The 24,435-nt window shown below is 35.2% G+C and overlaps 1 protein-coding gene across 1 annotated transcript in view; it reads right to left on the reverse strand.

The window, feature by feature from the left end:
• Positions 1 to 13,527: 13,527 nt before the first annotated feature.
• LOC145664789 (epsin-2-like) overlaps positions 13,528 to 24,435 on the reverse strand; it is a gene marked incomplete in the record, with an annotated part of 105,240 nt that continues 94,332 nt past the window's right edge. The window contains 1 exon segment of the mRNA XM_081731746.1: positions 13,528 to 16,861. Coding sequence (XP_081587872.1) covers positions 16,623 to 16,861 — 239 coding nt within the window.

A 24,435-nucleotide genomic window follows, 5' to 3' on the forward strand; every position in this document is an offset into this window, starting at 1 on the left:
GACCATATTTTTAGTAATTTTAAAGAATCATCATAACATCTGATCCAAAACTCCCAATTCAATGACGTCATAGCAGGGCCAAGGTACCTCTGACTCATTCGCACCAGCGTGCATGGCCCCTGAATAAGCATAAGCAAAATTTCAATAGGTGACGCAATCCCGGGCCAAAGCATCCCTGATTTATTCACTATGGTCCATGGTGGCCCCAAATTGGATAATCAAAAGTTCGATCAGTTCAGGCCCATACTACTCAGGTATGTATATATATATATATATATATATATATATATATATATATATTGACGCCAACCGTTCTAGCCATAGGAACTAAATACACGGTTCTGATTGGTTGGAGTTATCCGTTTCTTGCCACGTAACATTCATATAGCACCATTTGCTGTCGGTCCTCGTAGCCGAGCATGCTAGCGAGTGTGCTAGTAATGAGAATATTTCTCGGCGCGGGTTCAAACCAGAACCAAGAAAAGCATGCTTGTTTTTTTTAAATTTCATAACACTTTTATTATTAAAATAAGACGAAAATAATACTCATTTGCCCTTGTACGTAATATATAATGAATAAATGTGCTTTTCTCCATTTTGCTAGAGCAGTGTTTCTGAACTAATTCCTACCACAGCCCACATTTTATCACATCCTCTTGCCACAGGACTAGCTCGGGAGAGTAATGCTCCCGGAAGTACGAACGAAATACACGGTTCTGATTGACGCTAACAGGTAGTAAGGGAAATCGCTTATGGCGTGAGTTCAAACCCGGTCCAAGAAAAGTTTTTCTTTTTTAAAAAAATTCATAACACTTCTTTTATTAAAACACGATGAAGATTAAAACACGATAATACTCAAAAAGTGATTTACTTACTTTTGTGCAGATAAGTAGTAGTAGGAGTAGGAACCAGGATTGAAAAAATAGTTTTTTTTAAAAAAAGAACAAAACGTGTTTAAAATATTTAAAACATGTTTTAAACATTTTGAACAGTTTAAAACATGATTTTAAACATATATTTCAAAATCAGGTAATAACTTATTTGTTAAGATTTATATATATATATATATATATATATATATATATATATATATATATATATATATATATATATATATATATATATATATATATATATAGGGGTTGGACAAAAATCTAAAATGTTTGCAAAAGTGTGAAAATCATACCTAGGATGCTGTGGGGCCTCCTTTTGCGTCCCAAATAGCTTGGATCCAACGCGGAATATACCTATACAGCTCTTGAATCGTAGTGTGTGGAATTTTGTACCATTGTTCCTCCAAAACATGCTCCAGTTCCTTAAATAATGCTGGTGGAGGGTAATGAGACCGAACACGTCTTTCCAACTCAGACCACAATTGCTTAATGATGTTCATATCTGGTGTTTGTGGGACCCAGAGGTAGTGTGATAGCTTCTGGTCATGCTCCTCAAACCATGATTTCATCGTTTTTGCAGCGTGGCAGGGTGCCAAATCATCTTGGGAGATGCCATCACCATCAGGGAACAATTATTTGGGCCATGGGTAGAACCTGGTCCCCCAAAATAGCCTCATACGCTTTAGCATTCATTATTCCATGCAGGACTATGATGGGACCTGCAGAAAACCACGATATCACTGACCATACTGTAACAGAACCACCCCATGCTTTATAGTTGGGAGCAGGCAGTCTGTATCGTAGGTCCATACCGGTTCCACGACCGGTTGTTAAAAATAATGTGAAGGTCGATTCATGGGACCACATTAGATGTTTCCACTGGTCATGAGTCCACGCCTTGTGGTCCTTGCACCACTGGATACGCCTCTTCGCATTTACTGCTATGACCAGGGGTTTGGCGATACCGGCCCTGCAATGAATTTTCATTTTATGAAGTTCCATGTTGCACTGTTTTCGATGAAATCGGGTTCTGTTGGCCGAAATTGAGTTCAGACGTAATTTTCATTGCAGTGGTCTTCTTTTTTAGCTGCTACAATCCGTTTTAATGCCCTCCGATCCCTATATGACAGGATTGTCTTTCGACCATTGTTGTGCTTTGTAGACGTCGTTTGCCCATTAATTCTGTATGCCCTCGTGACATTGGACACAGTGCCTTTCGATAACCACACAATGTTCGCTAGTGTTGCAACTGAAGCTCCAACCAGACGGGCACTAACGATCATGCCTCTTTGGAAGTCTGTCAGGTCGCCTATTTTACCACACCACTTTCACACCACGACACTCACAGGTGAACTGGTTACTGGTGACGGAAGAGGAAGGCCCACATGACACATTGAAAACAAAAAATGATCGGCAACCGTAACACGTTGTACAGTGGAGAGCCAAACTTACGTGTCCTGTAGAGAGAGAGAGTAGATGGATAGGTATATAAATAGATAAAATTCTCTTAGGAAACTGTATAAAATTCTCTTAGGAACTGCAATTTTTTTACTGTATACTATAAGTGACAAGAAGTGACCTACACAGCATTCTAATACAAGGTGATGTGACGAAATTAGGCACTACTGCAAATATCTAGGAAAAAATTACCCAATGTAGATGGTTGTCAAAAAGTATTGGAAGACCTTAATCCAGCACGGATCGGCAAGTGTTGATAATATGTATGCGTTTCAAATATACGTAGACCTAAATAACCCTCATCACTACACTCATGTGATCCCAGTTTTCATTCTTGATATCTGAGCATTTGAGATTAAGGGGTAAAATTTACTGTTATGTCTGTTACAACAACGGTTCTGCGAACTCGAAATATTTAACAACCGGTTCTAGCGAATCGATCGAAACCGGCTGAATAGCACAACTGCTTGTAACCGATCTTTTCATTTATTCTATCCCTGTTAAGACTACAATGTGTTCGGTACAGAATATTTCAGTATATATTATTAATTCTAAACTTTTTTCATATCACGACTCCCTTTAATTACATCCTCTTGCCAGTAACTCTCATAAGTACTTTCTTGGTTGTAATAAGCTTTTTAGTAAGATTTTGAAATCTACCTACTATGGAGATTTCACACCATCTATCAATATACATGGTGAAATAAAAGTACTCGCCACGCTTGTGTGTTGAGAACGAGTTGAGGAAGAATGATGAAACTTGAAAGTGGTCTGGCACATCAGATGGTGCTATCATGGCGGCCATCTTTGATTGCAATTCGAAATTTCAAATGCAAAGGGAGTCATTTTACATATTTTAAGATTAGAATTTTACCAGAAATACGCATGTGCGGTTATTTTACCCCTAAGACAAGTCATTTCAAAGTTGCTGTTTCTGAAAGTTTTCTAGTTATGTCCTTAAGGGCTAAACTCACGTATCGTGAAGCAGGTGAGATTTTACTTGCAAATTTGATTACTATTTCAGAACACTGATGCTAATAAAATTATTTTAAAATAATACATTTTCGAAAAGTAATATTTGGAGCACACTTCGCGTTGTATTAACTTTAGAATATTTTCTGCAAGCCTCGTAATTGGTTCCTTTTTTTCAAGCCAATAATTTATTGAAGAAAAGTAATGTTTGGGGCGTTCAGACCACAATGGATCCAAGTCCATTCTATTTCAAAACGTAATATCTTCGCAGTCAAGAGTCCAAAATAAATGTAACTAAAACCATGTAAAATGGCGTAGAATAGTTTCATATGACAGCCGCTAGACAGGGGCATCAATGGGGCAGGAGGTGTAACGATTAACGAGCTGTGTGCGTTCTGTGTTACTCCCTTTCTGCCCATGTCTGTGTTTGAGAAAATATTGTTTGCACTTCATGCTTTGGAGTAAGTGGTAAGACACCCTTGCACACCTTGGGAGTGGGAGTAACATAAAATGATCGAAAGACGATCGATGTTAGAGATCATTATTTTGAGCAGTGGCGTATATTCTACTGGTTTGAAGGCATGGGCTACCACTGATCTTGTATATAATTATTATTAATGATAATAATAATAAAAGTAATATAATAATAATAATAATAATCAAAATATGCATAACAATGAACTAAAAGTGGTAGATGTGTTTTGTTTGAATTTTTGTTTTGAGACCATTAATGTTGTCCACCGTAAATTAAATTCCATCATACATTTGCGCAGTTAATTTCTCGTGGATTGCATTCGTAAAATGTTAATTCTTACCAATGTCATTTCCCTCAAGAGTCCCCTCTGTTACTGACGGTTGTCATTCCGTACAGGTCTTCGCAAAAATTCTGAGTATAGTAACGTAACGCAAAAATGCAGTCATTATAATTGTTCTTTATTGTCGCTACCTAAATCGAAAAATTTTGCGTTGTGTTAACAAACGATTCTCGGGCCCTTTTGTTGTGGAGACATTTTGAACCAGGTCATTTTAATTCGGGCATTTTGACTCGGGCCATTTTGTTGCGGAGACCTTTTAACCCGGGCCGTTTGACGCAGGGCCTTTTGATTTGGTCCTCTTGTCGTGAGATCCTTTTGACCCGGGCACTTTTTATGAGGGCCGATTTGATTCGGGCCCTTTTGACCCGAGCCCTTTTGTCACGGCGCTGTTTTGACTCGGGTCCTTTTGTTGCGGAGACCTTTTGACCCGGGCTCTTTTGACGTGAGTCATTTTGATTCGGGTCCTTTTGTAGCTGAGCCCCTTTCGACCCAAGCCTGTTTGACACAGGGCCCTTTTGAGTAAGGGCTTTTTGTCCGGGGTCTTTTGACTCGAGCATTTCTGTCTTTGTCCTTTTGTCTGGCCCTTCTGACATGGAACCATATATATAACGCAGCAGCTGAAATACCTGGGACAGGGGGCCTGGGGGAGAGTGACTAAATCGATTATTGATCGATTCAGGGCGAAGTAAAATTAGTTACCCCACTGTTCATATATTTTTCTTTCTATTCTCTCGACATCATGTGTGGAAATGAATGTTCTAATAGGCTACAGCAGCGAAAGACGATATACGCTATCAATGATAAACGTTATGACTTTTAACTTAATATATATAGGGAATGAAACGAAAAACTCTATATCGGTTTTCCCCCTCCCCCGTAGGAAAAAATCCTGCGGGCGTTAGTGATTATGATGTTGCTTAGTTACTGTATTATATTGTTCTATACACGGAATAAATACTTCTGTGTTTTATATAATAATAATAAGAACCTTACTTACATTTATTACGGCCCCTGCTTTACGACAGCGAAACATATTTACGTTCAGCGTAATCATTTTCCATTCTCAAATAATTACAGTAAGGCGAATGAAATAATTCATGCACAGATTTAGGACTTAGCAAAGTGTCCTGCGAACAAGTCGTAGTAAATTACTAAAGAGTTAAAAGCGCTAGTAGCAGTAATTAGCTCAGTAGGTCTCTATAGTCCCTTAGTGAATTACAAACATTGTATCTCTTTCTTTCTCTTCTCTCTACATCGTGTCTGGAGATTACTGTTTTTACAAATAGGCTACAGAGGCAATTTTAAAAAGTAAGATGATCTATACTATCAATGACATATGTTGTGGTGTTTAACATATAAGGCAATAAATTGAAAAACGGAAAATACGAATCTTTTCAGAGATGACAGTGCACTGATGCTTCAAATCTGTGCCTTTACTACCTATACCTACGTTATTTCCCTACTCAAAATAAAAATTAAAAACTTCAAAATTAATCACAAATTCTTATGCAACCATCCCTTCCTTAGAGTACTGCACGGTCACATACCTGTCACGGCGATGTAAAGGCATTTTTGGCGACGAGGATATATTTATCAGTGATAATTTTGCTTTGAACCGGCCAGTCGTCCACGTGGACAGGCCATCTTGATAGTGTTAATATTTAAATCAATTTTCATCATCAAACAATATTAGTGAGAGTCTACCGAGTCTACCAAGCTTTACAGTTGCGATTATGATTATTAAACACCCGCATGGGTAGAAAGAAAAGAAATTACAAGTATTGAATGTGTCACTGTTACGTGTTCGTACGCTGTACACTATATGAATAAATGAATTTATTTGTTCCAGTAGAATAGGTTATCAAGAACAATAAACTTTTTAGCGCATTGAAGATGCATTTTTCTCAAACACTACGCACGAGAATACAGGGCGATTATAGGGTTTACATCTTCAATCATAATAATTCTTTATTAGAACCACATACAGACTTGGTTCATATGTCATTATACTGCAAAACACGTTGGGCCTTATGCAGAGACGTTCTGACACGTGATTAGTGCCATACTAAAGAGTTCGACTAACATATGTTTCCTGCAGTAGTCAGACCTTTAGTATGACGCTAATCATACGTCAAAACGAATCTGCATAATGCCCTTTAAGTTTTTGGTGACAAATCCATTATGGCTCAATTGTGCATCTACGGTCATCCTGGACACAACCCAACGAAAGTCGATTTCCTGCCAAACAGTAGCCAGCATTTCGGATGTAACGTCCGCGATGGCTGTTGTGATGCGATGTTTCAGTTCATTAACATTATCAGATAGCGGAGGGGTGTACATCTTATCTTTCACAAACCCCAACAGAAAGAAGTCAAGTGGCGTGTAATCTGGAGACCGTGGCGGCCAGGCAATTGGTCCACCACGTCCTATCCAGTTATCTGAGAAACGCTAATCAAGAAATTCCCTTACGTCTATCAAGTAGTGCGGCGGAGCGCTATCTTGTTGCCACCATACGCGGCCATCGTAGTCATCTTCTTCTAACTGTGGAACAAGAAAGTTCTGGAGCATATCAAAATAGGTGATGGTCCTCTCAGCAAAGAAAAATGGTCCATACACTTTTGATCTGGAAACAGCGCAAAATATGTTCACTTTGGGGCTGTCACGAACCAGCTCCATGTGTGCATGTGGATTTTCCGTGACTTCGTTCCTTCAAACCAAAACACGCACTTAGCTCTTTCCGCACCAGTGAAAGTCTCCACTTGCAACGACTGACTGGTGGCGCCGCGTGTTCAATTCCGCTACTACTCACAACGTGAGTCAAATTTGAAGCAGTGTTCGTAGTTTGAGGGAAATTTCCCTAATCGGGAAATTTCGTAGACGAATTCAGCAAAAAGACAAAAAGGGAATTTTTCGATAAAACGGGAAAAATCCAGGGAAATTCTGGTGGAGATTGATTAACCAATATAAATCTTAAATTTTTCTTTGTTCTTCAGAAATAAACCAATACAATAGCATGAGTTTTGTTAAAAATAAAAATCTTTCAGTTTTACTTTCCATGCTTATGCCGGCTAGGCTAAATGAGGCAATGATGATGAGAAATGAATGCAATGGTGGAATGAAGAAAGTGAGAGAGAATACCATGAAAACCCACGAACCCTGTTTATCCACCACGAAGTCCACTTCGTGCGAGTTGGGATGGAACCAGGGACCTCACGCACCAAAGGTGAACGCTCTACCACTGAGCCACCGCGGCCCCTTGTTAAAAATAAGTGAAGGAAAAAGCAAAACCTAAATAAATAAAATAAATGGCGCTTCGTTTAATGTAGCTAAATTGGGGGCCGCGGTGGCTCAGTGGTAGAGCGTTCACCTCTGGTGCTTGGGGTCTCGGGTTCAAACCCTACTCCCGCCAAGTGAACTTTGTGGTGGACAAACATCGTGTGCGTGGGTTTTCTCGGGGTTCTCCCGTTTCCTCCCACTTTCTTCATTCCACCATTTCATTCATCTCTCATCATCACCGTCTCCTTTAGCCTAACCGGCATAACCGTGGGACGTAAAACTCAAAGGTTTCAATGTAGCTAAATTAATCTTATCATATAACTTGTTGCATAGGAATTGAACACAACGAACTAGGGAAAAGTTGATAAGAAAAGGAAAAATTTTGTATCACTCGAGGGAAATTTTCTTCAGGAAACCTACGAACACTGACTTGAAGGGTTTTGCAGTATAATGACATATAAACCAAGTCTGTATCTGGTTCCAATAAAGAATTATAACTGATTGAAGTTGTAAAGTCTATAAAGAAATACCTTTGAGTACATCCAATCATTCACAGTTCTGGTTTCATTGAAGCACTCAAATGGTATGATACAAAAACACACGACTGATTTGGAATTTTAGCAGCGTCTTGAAAATATTCCTTATAGATTGTCCAACTTTACGTAACGCTATCACGGCAACACGGTTTTCGTAGTCGCCCCATTCCATGTTCCACCTGCAGGTCAATACTTCCTCTTTCACAGACAAAAGCACTCAATGGTTCAAGTTCCCGTGAGCACACTGGCGGTTATTTCCTCCTCCCTCGGATGTACAGCGTGCGTCAAAATTTTGTCAAGTATTTATGGCTTTACTAGGTTATTAACCATCGAGTAACATGCTAGCATCAGAGTGACACAAAATTAGTCATTTTGACCACAGTTGTGCATTCTTATGAGCAATTTTAGAAACTATTTTTATTACATCTGGCTCGCAATATGCACAAATTTCACATGAATTAAAATTATATAGAATAACAATCGAAGCATTTATCACGGATAAACAGTAAACAAGAGCATTGAAACTGGAATGAAACTGAAATTAAAAAAAAAAAAAAGTTCTGGAAGAACGAAACATCAACAGAAAGTTAAAAATCAAATTATACATCTGTTCGTGCTTCATATAAACTACATTTTCTTTGACTGCTAACCCTTCCTTTCATATCACATATATATATTTGGAAACAAATTGCAAATTAAAAGTTAATTTTGAACAAATATGCCTTAAAATTAAAAATACCCCATAACAAGAAAATCAACACAACCATTCAATTAAAATCAACTTTTAGAAAATTACTTTGTTTTCCTTGAAATTTTAATGGTTAATCTGTTTGCTTATACATAGTAGGATTTTCTTCTTTCTCGTAAAATATCCAGTGGTCTTCTGTCCTAGTCGAAAAAGATTGTGGTGAGCTTCTATCAGCTTTCTGGAAATTTCGAGTGGAATTTTGTCCATTGAGCTTTCTTCTACGCCCCACTGTGAGTAATCGAAATTTGTGCAACGTCTCTGTATCGTCACGTACTAGTCTCTTGAGATTAAATGATCCATACACATTTCCGTATCGGACACACTCATCTCACTTATTCAGTGCGTGGCGCTGACCGATCATATTGTGATGGCTGCATCATTCTACTGACTGAGTATTCAGCACATTCTTGTAGTATGTCCAGAACACTCAGACTAGAAAACTTTTAAGCCACGTAAAAATCTTACATCAGGTTTTAAGTAATAATAATAATAATCATATTCTCACTGTTATTCATGAGATTAGAATAGTCAATGCACTCTGAGTTTATGTTTTTAAATTTTTTTCTGTGTTACTATTATTGCTTTTTTTTATATATAATTTTTAAGCCCTTTCCTGTTTGATTCAATTTTATTTTATTTTATTTTAACAGACAGAATGTGTCGGCTATTGGTCTTATCCTGACGGGGACAAACACCCTGGCTGCTGACGCCGCCATTAAACACTCAATGATCAATGAAACTTCTTTAATCGAAAACTTCTCATTTACGGACAAACAGTCATATCTCATCGACGTCTGTTATTCAAAGATTATACTGTACTATAAGCTATACAGGGCTTAAACGGCATGTCCAAAGTATTAATTTCCAGTATCCTGTGCATAGTGTGTGTGTATTAACGGTACTCATTCATTTCACCCCATTCTTTTTCTTTCGAGTTTTTAAAAATTAGGAAATCAAATAATTTATCCGTGTACTTATTCAGTTTAGAGTATAGTACTTAATTAGTTTTTATTGTTGAAATGTTCCTTACTCTCTTCATAGGCTTAAACTAAGGTGACCAGATTCTGACTTGCGAAAAGTAGAACACAAATATATTGGTATATGATAGTTTACTGCGTCAGCAATACACATGTCCTTATTTCATTTAGCATTGACCGTATGTTAAGCATTCAGTTTTGTTTAAAAAGAAAAACACTGAACACAAAGTATTGAAGAAATTCAACACAACTCCAAATGTTTTTATGAATGACAAAGTGGTTAATTTTTATGAAAGTACAGTGAAACTTCGTGTAGGACTAAAGATTTTCATAAATCGATTTTCGGAGCATGGAATTATGCTAAGGAATAAGGGAAAATTTAGACCGGCATGAGAGAGCTTATAGAACTTCGTTACATAATCACTGTTATTGTTTTGTTCTCTCTGTATCAATCACTGTTGTTGTTTTGATTCCCTCTGGAAACTTGTGAAAAGATAAGTAGACCGCTAGTGATTTCTGTATCAATCATGTTATTGTTTTATGATTCCCTCTGGAAGCTAGTAAACAGATAAGTAGATCGCCAGTGATTTCTGTATCAATCACTGTTATTGTTTTATGATTCCCTCTGGAAGCTAGTAAACAGATAAGTAGACCACCAGTGATTTCTGTATCAATCATGTTATTCTTTTATGATTCCCTCTGGAAGCTAGTAAACAGATAAGTAGATCGCCAGTGATTTCTGTATCAATCACTGTTATTGTTTTATGATTCTCTCTGGAAGCTAGTAAACAGATAAGTAGACCCCCAGTGATTTCTGTATCCATCACTGTTATTGTTTTATGATTCCCTCTGGAAGCTAGTAAACAGATAAGTAGACCGCCAGTGATTTCTGTATCAATCACTGTTATTGTTTTATGATTCCCTCTGGAAGCTAGTAAACAGATAAGTAGACCGCCAGTGATTTCTGTATCAATTACTGTTATTGTTTTATGATTCTCTCTGGAAGCTTGTGAACAGATAAGTAGACCGCTAGTGATTTCTGTATCAATCATGTTATTGTTTTATGATTCCCTCTGGAAGCTTGTAAACAAGTAAGTAGGACCGCCAGTGATTTCTGTATCAATTACTGTCATTGTTTTATGATTCCCTCTGGAAGCTTGTGAACAGATAGTAGACCGCCAGTGATTTCTGTATCAATCAATGTCATTGTTTTATGATTCCCTCTGGAAGCTAGTAAACAGATAAGTAGACCCCCAGTGATTTCTGTATAAATCACTGTTATTGTTTTATGATTCCCTCTGGAAGCTTGTGAATAGATAAGTAGACCGCCAGTGATTTCTGTATCAATCACTGTTATTGTTTTATGATTCCCTCTGGAAGCTAGTAAACAGATAAGTAGACCGCCAGTGATTTCTGTATCAATCATGTTATTGTTTTATGATTCCCTCTGGAAGCTAGTAAATAGATAAGTAGACCGCCAGTGATTTCTGTATCAATCACTGTTATTGTTTTATGATTCCCTCTGGAAGCTTGTGAACAGATAAGTAGACCGCTAGTGATTTCTGTATCAATCATGTTATTGTTTTATGATTCCCTCTGGAAGCTTGTAAACAAGTAAGTAGGACCGCCAGTGATTTCTGTATCAATTACTGTCATTGTTTTATGATTCCCTCTGGAAGCTTGTGAACAGATAGTAGACCGCCAGTGATTTCTGTATCAATCAATGTCATTGTTTTATGATTCCCTCTGGAAGCTAGTAAACAGATAAGTAGACCCCCAGTGATTTCTGTATAAATCACTGTTATTGTTTTATGATTCCCTCTGGAAGCTTGTGAATAGATAAGTAGACCGCCAGTGATTTCTGTATCAATCACTGTTATTGTTTTATGATTCCCTCTGGAAGCTAGTAAACAGATAAGTAGACCGCCAGTGATTTCTGTATCAATCATGTTATTGTTTTATGATTCCCTCTGGAAGCTAGTAAATAGATAAGTAGACCGCCAGTGATTTCTGTATCAATCACTGTTATTGTTTTATGATTCCCTCTGGAAACTAGTAAACAGATAAGTAGACCGCCAGTGATTTCTGTATCAATCATGTTATTGTTTTATGATTCCCTCTGGAAGCTAGTAAACAGATAAGTAGATCGCCAGTGATTTCTGTATCAATCACTGTTATTGTTTTATGATTCCCTCTGGAAGCTAGTAAACAGATAAGTAGACCGCCAGTGATTTCTGTATCAATCACTGTTATTGTTTTATGATTCCCTCTGGAAGCTTGTGAATAGATAAGTAGATCGCCAGTGATTTCTGTATAAATCACTGTTATTGTTTTATGATTCCCTCTGGAAGCTAGTAAACAGATAAGTAGACCGCCAGTGATTTCTGTATCAATCACTGTTATTGTTTTATGATTCCCTCTGGAAGCTTGTGAATAGATAAGTAGACCGCCAGTGATTTCTGTATCAATCACTGTTATTGTTTTATGATTCCCTCTGGAAGCTTGTAAACAAGTAAGTAGGACCGCCAGTGATTTCTGTATCAATTACTGTTTTTGTTTTATGATTCCCTCTGGGAGCTTGTGAACAGATAGTAGACCGCCAGTGAATCCCTGTGTATATGTGCAGTATGCATCAACATTTGTCCATTGGTGCGAAAATGTGACTATATTGATGCAGTGTTGCGGCCATGTGAAAAGGATATTTAATACAAGTCCATATTTTTTTTTTTGACAGAAACGTGGCCCCTGCTAACACTGTTGTTGAAAAATTATTGAAACGGGTGTGTTTTAGGTTAATTAACAATAAGCAATGAGAATTTGCATATAATTGATAACCTGAGTTTTTATGCAAAAATATTGCACCTGAATTTAGATTTTCTTCATTTTGTAGGTTTTTTTTATTTAAAAAAAAAAAAAAAAAAAAACACTTTCGGGTAAAATAAATTTTGAGTTGCGCAACTTTACGGATACACTCTATTACTATATTGGGTCGAATATAGTACGACATTTTAAGTATAAAAATAGTTTTGTAACAGAGATGCAGCTTAGCACTTTCTACTAGGGAAGAAAAACATACCACCAGTATATATTTTATAATCATATATAAAAAAAACATATATATTTTAAAATCAAACTGAGTAAAATCAGTAACTAAACTTACTATGAGTAGGAAAGTTTTGCTGTCTTCTGAAAATACATAGGCACAAGTTAAATTTAAGCATTAAGCATAAGCATATTACATGTTTCCACATTTTCCTTCTCCATTATTGTACATTTGTCACTTATCATCAGTCCATGCTTGAAGAAGAAAAAAAATCTCACAATTAGCATTGTTTCTTGGAAGCCACACATACGTAAGTGCATTTACAACAAACTTCAAACAATCATCACTTGGGAACTCCCCATCCAGCTTCGATGGTGACAACTAACGGGCAACATGTTCCCTAAAGTCGTGTGCTAACCCAAAATGCATAGTTCATGTCACATTCTACCGTTCCGTCAGCGGAAAACTAGCGCTTCTTAAAGTAATGAAAACGTATTTTTAAAATTTCGGGTTATATCGCGTATTGTTAGAAATTTCGCGCAAAACTGCCAATTTCGCGTTTTATCGGGCAATGGAAATCAATGAAAATATACCTAGAATATCATAAAACGTCAAGAAACTGAAAATTACTTAATTCTGACGCATTTCGTTTTATCGCGCATTGCGAAAAACTTGTGCCTCTAAGTATATGTGATATTTTATGCTGGGCATTTTATCTTTCCATTAAAATTATCTCGAAACCTTGGGGATGAATTTATGTTCGAGGCCGTATTATATTCAGGAATGGTGTATTACGAAAGTAATAATCCTTTTGTAACCCAAATACTTTAATTGTATTAAAAATTAGCAGATTATATAGCACAGATACAATATTGACAGCAATTCAACAAATTAGGAAAATGGAGATGCACTACATGCAACTCAATCGCCGAACATTTCAATTGTTCGTATGATACAAATTAATGAAAAGAGTGATCATAGTATTATTTATAAAATTCTTAATATTTCAACAAAAATACTTTCCAAGACTCAACTGTACCCACAACACAAGAACATTAGTCCATCATACATCACTCTCACCATTGATACTTAATATAGTTACAGATATCTACAATGCAGAATAATTCCACACACATATATATATAAATACAACTAGTTATAAATTGATAATTCTTAGTAATAAATTACAACAAAAATTCATCAAAATACATTATCGAACAGAAATTACGAGGCCAAATATAATCGGAAATTGCATTTATGACAACGTAACAGAAAAATTCAACAAGACAGTAATAATTTCAGAATGATACATATATAATGCAATCAAGCTAGAATTTTAACTTCGCATTTAAAAGCAAGTCAGTCCTAATTTTTCATTCATATATATCTAACAATGGGAATTCTATTCACAACTGTCTATAGGTTTTTAATTTTACCCTTATTATTATTTTTTTCTTTTAATAAAAATCAAAGAATATTAAATTAGTAACAAAGAACAACTTGCATTTAGTTAATGCTTAGTATGAAATCATGAACAGTAATCACAAAATTCGTTTTTTTGTATAAAAAAAAAAGTATTTTTAAGTTGACTATATCTATCTTCCCATACACTACAAAGATGGAGCATTCGAAATAACTGAAATATAGATAATAAACTGTCAAGTGAAGCTCGGAAAATCTTAGCAATAAATATATACATGCACATCCATACGCATTATTATTTTTATATAAAAATTCTTAATATTTATTCTTTAATTAAAACATACAAATCTTTTATATATATATTTATCTGACGATAATTTCCTAGTCAAACACACTAGGCTTGCTCCAGTACGTTAAAAAAAATAATTATCAGTGCTACCAGTCTAATATGCCTGCAATGAAAGTAACACATCACAAAATGTGGTTTTAAGGCGAAATGGACAACAATATGGTGTTTCAGTTCTCTTAGATACATAGTATTACAACACAGTCCATTCTTTTGTACATATGGTGTTCTCTCTCCCCTTAAGTTGGCTACGTATTTTATATGAAGCAGGTGTTTAAAAATTGGCGAGAACATAAAAGCTTAGCAATAGAAAAGAAATCTTTTAGAGAGGGGGTAAAAATTGTATGGCGAAATTTGTTTCAAACAAACTCGCTACATGTTCACAGCTTAGCACTCAAAGCAAAACTATCACACAGTTGCCCCACACATTCATTCACACTCCAGTCTCTCTCGCTACAGGGCCTTTTACAGCATTCTAGCAATCCTATACGCTCTGGTACACAAACACACATACACACAAACATACGTACTTCACACATACTGAAATATTTCCAACATATTGGAAGGAAAGCATATAGTTACGAGGTTATTTCAATCTTGATTTTCTTTTTGCAAGGATCAAGGCACATTTTATGCCTTAACCAGATACTGACTTACGTTTTCAATAGTACTGTTCTTTAGTTTGCAGATGCTACGTTTATACTTGCATGCTTTGCTACAGGCAAGTTTTTATAGTTTCAAAAATATGACTCAAAAAAGCTATCAGCCTCTTCACTGGAAATTAGTTAAGGATACGATAATCAAAGAAATCTCTGTTTGGGGCATTTTAAACTGATTTTTCGTAAATTGTTTATCATTTTCACTTCAGGATTCCTTTTTCTTTCTTTCTTTCAAATATACGAAGATGTATAATTACAAGATTAAGTTCTTGTATATCTGTCATATAATGAATGACTTAAAAAAAAAAAAAAAATCAATTTCAAAAATGACAAGTTAACGAAGTCTCATGCTATATTGAAAGCAAAATGTTAGGTTACACGTTTGTCTTCACTGAATAATCTACTACATTTTCACTTCACTAATGCGAAAAATTGTAAAATGGTTGCATTGCCAGTAGAAAGATCGGCATTTCTCAGTTAGTGTACTTCCACAAGGACTGGGAATACAATTCTTTCTCTGTATTACTAGTAGGCAATTGGCTACTCGAAGCATCTGAAACTTGAAAGTATGCTCAATTAGTAAATGTTTGCCACTCGGCAGACGATGCCACTAGACAATTTGTCACATTTTCACGTCATAATTTGCGGAAAGTCAGCCATTTATTGATCAATACATTTCAAAGTTTCGAAATCTTTCATTCTACCCAAATTTATTCTACAAAATACAGAGAGAGAGAATTACATTCGCAGCCATTTCTATATGCTGCCACTAGAGAGAATATGTGGATCTTATATGCGAAATGAACGCCTGTTTTTCCAGTGACGTCATACGAAAGAGATTAGTGGTGTTCCATGAAAATGTCAATTCGGAGAAGACAAAAAATGAAGCAAGTTTCTTCTGTGCCGGCTCAACAAGCTCAAAGGTCGAAATTCAGCAAACTGGAACAGTTTTATCTACTTTTAATCAGGAATGATGATCATAGCTTTACACGACTAAAAGTATATTATACGTTGAATTGTAAATTTCGTTGAGAAATCAGAAATCAGTATATACTACATTTTAATAGTTGAAATTTCTTTTGTGAGACTATGGAGATTTAAGGTATTGCATTCACCAGTACAGCACGAAACTGTTAACTTGTCATTATGCAAATATTATAAACAGCTTTGCGTTATATATATATACGAAATTTGAGCACTTCTCGCTCTGCTTCTCTTTCGTGTATATTTTTTTCCTCTACTGAGAAATAGAATAACATTATTCAGGGATATATTACTAATATCAGACTAAGAATATAGAAATATATAGTTATCTGTTGTCCATGTGAAACAGTCAAAAAAATGGTGCCACTGGTTACTAACTGCCGTTGAATCAATTGAGTTCACACGTCACAAAGTGTTACAATCACCGATTCCATTAGGATATATAAATATGTGCATTTTCTTTCTTTTACTGCTTCACATACAAAGTACTGTGTTACGAGAGGAATGGATTAGCCTTTGCGTCGTGAGCGTCGTTACCACCAGGTAAAAGAGGAGCGGGGAGCCCGGTGTGTCCACTTCCTGCAACGCCACCTCTTTCTGGTTGGACAGTCCACGCGTCCTCTGGATTATACTGCTGTCTTCTAATCTGGTTGATACTCGGTCTCTGCGGCTGCTGGCTATGGAAAGGATTCGGCTGGTTCACTGCAAACGGATTGGCAGCAGGTGCTGTAACTGAATAGAGCAACATATAAGAACATATCGCCTTATATTAGAATTGACAAATAGTTATTTTCTTTCAAAATAGCCAACAAGGAATACAACTTTCAGAGTTAACTGTAAATTCACTGGTTTGCTATAGTTTTTAAAGAAGATAAAAACAAAATCAAAATTTCGGATTCGTAGTGGCCTAAAAGTAGGAAATGTATGTATACTATAAAATGATCATTTACACAGTGATTATATTGAGATATCATTGACTACTGTGAAATACAACCAATCATTAACTGTTTATTTGTTGCTGAAGCTTACACTTCATTTTCAGCATTGTCATTATATGACATGGTCCTATAGTTTCAGTACGAAGTGGAATCAGAAACACCGTAATGCTTTCTCACCGGGAATCCAACCCAGGGCCACGTGGACCAAAGACCCATGTCCTAGCCAGTAAACCACTACGAACGGCGCGCGCCCATTAATTGTTACGTCATATTTCCGTTGTATTACACATACACGTAGAAAAAATGTCTCATTTGGTAGTACCAGGCCATGTGAGTTTGTAGTGGAGCACATTGTGTCCAACGGTTTTCTACGGGTTCTCCCACATTCTCTTCTGCCGTTTATTTCACAATCAATCACTTTAATTAATCATTCTCTCCTTTAACCTACAGGGCATAATCGTGGGACGTTCAACTAGAACTTTATTTCATAGTAATTTCTAAGTTATAGGCTGCTACGAACGGAATTTTGGTGTTACCCTTTCGTTTTCAGTTATTTGAGTTATGTATAAAATGTACGTAAAAGCAATATGATGTGAATTTACCTTGGGTTGACTCTTTTTATGCTGTTCATTGAATTTTCAACATAATTTCACGTTTTCGAAAGTATTACAAAAATTAAATAACATTGTTAATATTTAAAAACGCAACATTTTAGTACGTTTACAAAATGCTTAATTAAAACGGGAAGTTTCAAAAACACAATTCTCATTGTGAAACAAGCATTACATTATGTCAATTCGCTGAGTCATTTTCAATGATAATGTTTTATATGGTATAGATGGTGATGGAAAATGAATGACAATAAAGAAACATGTCCAGCAAACTTCCAACTAAAATCTCCTGAGCTTATCAGTAGTGCCATAAACCACTCGAATGTGTTGGGAGACAAGAACTCGAAAAAACTGGCTATAATAGGTTTTTCTTTTATAAATACTGAACACAGTACTTCAAAAAGTATAATACTTACCTTGTACCACCTCCCAAACCTGTCTCAATATATTATTTCTGTCCCTGTCATCGTATTGAGGTTACGCTATGTGTTATTTATGATTTACATACGTAGAACGGGATGTATGCGAGAGATATTGTATTGATAGCAATAATACACTTTTTTTATTTTTTTTTAAGAAATTTAAATATAATTTGTATTTATGAACATTTTTTTTTAATGAAAGAATAAGATTTTGAAGGAATGTTTTTAATATGTGTATTTTTAGGTTTAGTTGTGTTTATTGAAACTTTTTAAGCACTGACTTATGACTAGGCATTGACAAATATGAAACAGGTACACATTTTAGATTATTGATGATTGATGGAATATAATACTAGTAACAGTTATTTATTTATTTATTTATTTTTTTTAATGTTGTAACAATTATCACGATTTTGAAAAGCTAAGTGATTTTGATTTTTGATTTGAGCCCAGGTTATGGTCTTCTTGTATTTGTGGTAAAATTGTAAAGATGCGTACTTATGAGTTTACTTTTCCCATTATTTTTGTCAATGCACGAACTTACACGTTGACTTGTGAAAGTTAGCTGATTTCAGTGCTTGGCAACAGTTCTAAATACGGAATTTTATAACAGTTTTACAGATAAAGAATTTACAAATAATTAAATTTAGTTTTGAAAGAAAGAATTAACTTTTCTTTCTTTACTGTTTGTAGAATGTTTTTTTGACGAGTAATGAACTGAGAATACAATTACGGACAGAAGTTTTATAATTATATTGATTAGTGTCTGCGACAATATTCCTCTGATTGTTAACAAGTGATACGAAGATGAAGTATTAAGTAAAACGTTATAGGAAATCGAAATAAGGTAACGTATTTAATTTTCAATTTAACCTCCAAGATTCTATCCTGTCTAACGGATAACTTGAGACTGAGCGAGATAACCGATGAGAGTAACATGACTGTCACTCAAATATACACACAAAGCATACCGACAGCATAAGTATTTGCAGCACATAATATGCCACAAGTAACAAGATATATACCGGTTTCTTTTCTTTCTTTTTTCTAACACCAAACATCAAAACACTTACAACAATAGGTGTAGTCTCTCATCGATCATTTCGTTCGGTCTCAACAATAAAAAATAAGCAAATCGTTTTTTACACATTGTGATCTACTGTCTTCTAACAATTATTTGTTTCTCATTTTAATATGTAAAAATCAGTTCAAAAATTGAGCAACGTTGGATAAGACACATATATTATATTTTAGATAGGTAGATACATCTTCACCAATTTCCTATTACTCTTTTACTTTGCTTTCACGATCGGAGAAACACCATGACAGATGTCGAATATAAACTATTTTTGCAGAAGCTAAGACATGTGAGCCTCAATTTTAAATAGGTAGGTTGACCCTATTTTTCTTTTACAAATGCCACACTAGAAAACAAAAATTAATTTCCACAGTGGTAACAAAAAGGAAAAGAAATGAGGGTGCATAGTGCATAGTGGCTGGAGAGCTATTGCGTACTGCATCAAATTTTCTCCCTAAAAAAAAACACGGTAACAGAAGGTGAACAATAGAGGGATTAATACAAGGGAAAATCATAAGTTATGCAATATTGCATACGTGCATCCTTTGCGGCGATATGTCACGTGATTGAAGCGGTTCAAAACTTCCGAAGGTGCTCTCTAGAAAGTAATACTTTGTCCCCTGAAAGGATGAAGGCGTTCCCTGTGTGAACTGAAAGCAAAAGAAAAGAAATAAACTACAATTCAGGAAGTTTCTTCACGAGTTAGAACTGAGCCATAACTGAGGAAGCAACCTACGATATTTCTTATGTGAGAAGTGAAGGAAGAATTTAACACAGCACAGCACCCACACAGTTCAAGAAATTTTCTTCAGGTTGCATAAACCGCGTCAACTAACTAAGATCAGATAAGCAAGATACTTATGAATTCCGAGATTGTGCTGCGTGCCATAAAAGCAAATCCAACTACCACTCATAGTTTATAAGGCAAACTTGGTGTCTCACAACCCGATATGGTTCATTATCTTCACTTTTTCGGCAAAAGTATCCGGGGCTCCAGAATTGGTGCCAATTCAAGGACAGATGCTAGTGGATGTGTAACGAACTACTGGAAAAACCGTGTGGTTTGACAATGTGTGACAATACGTGGATTTTTTCCCGAAATTCTACCATTGGTTAAACAAGGATCGGGTGCCAGAGCCTTCGCCCAAGACCGGTGTTAGTGATACACTGCCTTTGATAAATTTATGACGAAATAATGAACTATAAGTTCGTTCCAGCCAGTCAAACCATCATCCCATTCTGTACTCCAAGCAGTTAAGAGCGGTGGGGATGACAGCCACTGTGTGCTTATATATTTTACCTTGGTGGGAAGAAAGAAATAAATAATAATAATAATAATAATAATAATAATAAACCGTGAGTAGTGAGACAAGGCATAATCTCGTAATTTTCGAACGATCTAGAAAAAACTCCAGGAACTTCATGGTATTAAATAAAAAATATACTAACTTCTATCTTGTTTGAATTTCAACTTCAAATAATTTTGATGGTGTCTTTCTCAATAACACACCACCTAATCATATTTTTATTCATTTATGTAATATGTATCCTATAGTGTCAAGTAAATATTGCGGAAATTGGAATTGATTTTAAACCACGTATAGACTGGATCTCGATCTATCATATCATCACTTGTTCAGATCCATGGCTCATTTCCTGTATTCACGATACTTTAATTACCAAGAAAACATTGAAGTTGAAGCATGTGTTCTCCGTCTCGAAGCACAATGTTGGTAATGGCATGGAGTCTTAGAATTAGCAGAAAGATTGGTTCCGACGGTGGAATACAATGGTCTAGTTTTGAGTGCTAGGTTGCTCTGGTTGCAACCTGACGCATAAAGCACATAAATGACCGAAATATTGCAAAACTTCTTAACTCATCCTTGCAGAATAACAAAAACTGATGCTGTGAAACTAGATATGGTGAAACAGAATATCAGAAAGTTTTAAAAGTGTTAATGGCATGGTTTAGCTCACACGCACAAGAAAAATCACAAAATATTTCAGCGAAACTTGGAAGCATGTAAAGATATGCTGATTCATTAACAATGTATATGCTATGAAATCCATGTGTATTATATTACTACTTCAATGTACTGTATATTGAAGGGGGGTAGGAAATGAGATTTATATACCGAAAAGTGTTGTTGTACCGAAATAACCAACAAATAATAGTAAATGAAAGAAAAAAACAATCTCATCAAATGTGACTGCAGTGAACTGCACAACGAACTATAAACTATAAGCGTTATACATCTTATGAATAAAGGCAAGATCAATTTGATTGTTATTAAAAATATAGAATCTTGGAAATTTTATATATTTCTAAATGGGCAAGTTCGTGTAAAACTGCTTTTCTTTATTTAATAATAATAATAATAATAATAAAGTTATTTCCCCAGCCTTTGGTTCACTGTATGCTATCAGTTTTATTTATTTACTTTTTTTATGTCCGTAATTTGAGGTTACACAAATATTAATGGTGAAATCTAAATATGGTTACGGCTTGTTAACACCCATATGGTTCATATGAGTTGGCGGTACAACTTGTTAAATATTGAACTGTCCACAGGTAAATGGTAACAACCGTCTGCAGTTTATATACTTTCTTCATGCTGCTTATCTATTAAATTAACTGGAATAAATACTTGTGGATTTTAAGTACGTAATTAAAACCTAATTTACAAATAGGATTTTTTATTTTAATATGACCTTTATCTTGAACAACAGAGCATGTCAATGAATCAGCACTGAGACCTTCCCCTTTTATAGTAAGGATAATATAATTAGTATGTAATATTATTTATACTCAGTGAACTTACTGTATGAAGCACAGAACTGGCTGTTAAGTAATTCGAATGACACCACTGATTAGAAGGAACAATCTCTTATCCCTAGCCAACATTTCTTAGTAGTTTATAAAATATATTGTTAGTAAATTTAAAATGAGATCTAAACAACCACTCAGGTTTATAAACCATAAAGATACCACCGGTCGCATCCAGGACCACACGCTTCAGCTACTTTTAACGAAAAATTACCATACCGAACTGTTAGAAAAAATAGAGAGAAATAAAAACATGAAGAAACAATAAAAACAGTTGTAAAGCGTTTTTAAAGGTAAACATTAATCTACACATGAGGTGAATCCTATAAAAAATAAGTAACAAGATCACTGACGACCCAACAGAAGACAACGATTAACAAAACCAGATACGAAACAACATGACAATACCACCGAGAAACGATGACATAATTGAAGATACTACAAAAGAAAGAGAGAAAAGCATATATAAAAATGCTGAAAAACAAGGAAGCCACAAGAACAGACAATATGAGGTCGGAAATTGTTGCGGTATCTAAGTAAATTAATACTAAACCGCTCGGATAGTACGTTTTGCGGTGTTTTCTCAGGTTATAGGTAGAAGCAAAGATGAGATTTTCAACTAAACAAATATAACAAATTTTATTAAAATTCAAAAATCGAAAACAAGAATTCAAAATCGAAAGCAAATCAATCTAGTCTTCATTAAAAAGAATGACAAGATATGAGATGGCCCTACAACGTATATGCCAATATATCTTTTAAATACAAGTGACAAAGTCTTCGAGGGAGTACTCATACAAAGAAATATAGAAAAATGGAAAATGATTACAGCATGGTTTATCGAAGAGAAAAAGTACAGGGACACCAATAACAAGGCTATTGGAGCTGATTGAAAACGGGACAGAAAACTACGAAATGGCAATATACCTAGATATAAGCAAGACCTTTGACAACCTAAGGTGGCCATCATTATTCAAACAATTTAAAGAAATAGGAGTATCAAGTTCCTTGTATGAATTAATGATAGATTACTGCACCGACAAGAATATAACATAAAAAGCACCAAATAAAAATATAATTACACACACCGCAAAGAGATGCTCACAAGGATCCATACGTAGACCCATAATGTGAGCGAATATTGTAATGAAGTTGTGGAGTATGCTGATGACATAGCAATAGTGTTGTCACACGACGAAAAACAGAAAGAAAAGGGAACTTAATATTACATAAGTTACAAAAATGGTGCTCAACAAATAATTTCATTCTTTCAAAGACAAAGACGAACTCCACAATCTTTGGTCAGAAAATTCTTAAAGGTTTCATTCTAAAGATATCTAACAAGATTACAGAAAGAGTCAAGGAATTCACGTACCTGGAAGTATAGATAGATGAGAAACTAAACTTTACAAAAGATACAAAGGCAATTACGTATAAAAGTAAAAAAGTGACACATAAATTATTAACTGCTTGAAGGGACTATCAAATCCTCAAGAAGACATTGCAAATATACAACAAAACGGTAAACATGACAGTACTTAGCTATTGTGCCGGTGTCTGGTGCAACAGACATTTTATGAATATTTATTAAGACAAACAATAAATCGAGCACAGAAAGGTGAGCTTAGAGGAACCCTGGATGTAATTAAAACAATATCAACGAAATCTCTACAGACACTGGCTCATGAAGGGCCAACACACCTTCAAGTCTAAGATAGACTTTTAACATGTGGACCAGGGTGGATTGATTTAAATCACGATTTTAATCAAGATTTAAATCACTTGATTTTTTAAAAATAAAAATAGCTGATTTAAATCAAATTCCGAAATAAATTAATTTAAAGTGAAAATAAGTAAAATCCCGTTTCTGTTATTTCGATTATGCAAGATAATAATCATAATACAATGAGACTCAAATGTATCCCGTTTTGAACGGGTAACGAAGGAATCCTGCTTTCTTCTCTTCGTAACAGGATTTTTAAATCGTTAACTATTCCAACGGAGAAATTATCATGGACAATTAAGAGAAAATTATTTTGTGTACGCGTCTGTTTGTTTCCAGATAATAGGGGAGTATTTAGAGGAATCCGTCCCCCTCTCCGAAACAAAACAAAATAATAATAATAATAATAATAATAATAATAATAATAATAATAATAATAATAATAATAATAATAATAATAATAATAATAATAAATTTTAAAACTTTAGGCGAAATTTATGTACTAAATACATAGAAGTTTCTCGGGATCGTAATACGGCAAATTTTGGATGCGTTAAAATTTCGATTAATACTTTTGATAAAGTAGATCTTTCAAGTATCTAGGATCAGTATTAACAGACGAAAACGATATTTACGAAGAAATTAAATGTCGACTAAAGGCAGGGAATTCGTGTTATTATTCAGTTCAAAATCTCTTGTTGTCGCGA

This window comes from Thermobia domestica, chromosome 11 (assembly GCF_964235325.1).
Source record: "Thermobia domestica chromosome 11, izTheDome1.hap1.1, whole genome shotgun sequence".
NCBI classification, from domain to species: domain Eukaryota; kingdom Metazoa; phylum Arthropoda; class Insecta; order Zygentoma; family Lepismatidae; genus Thermobia; species Thermobia domestica.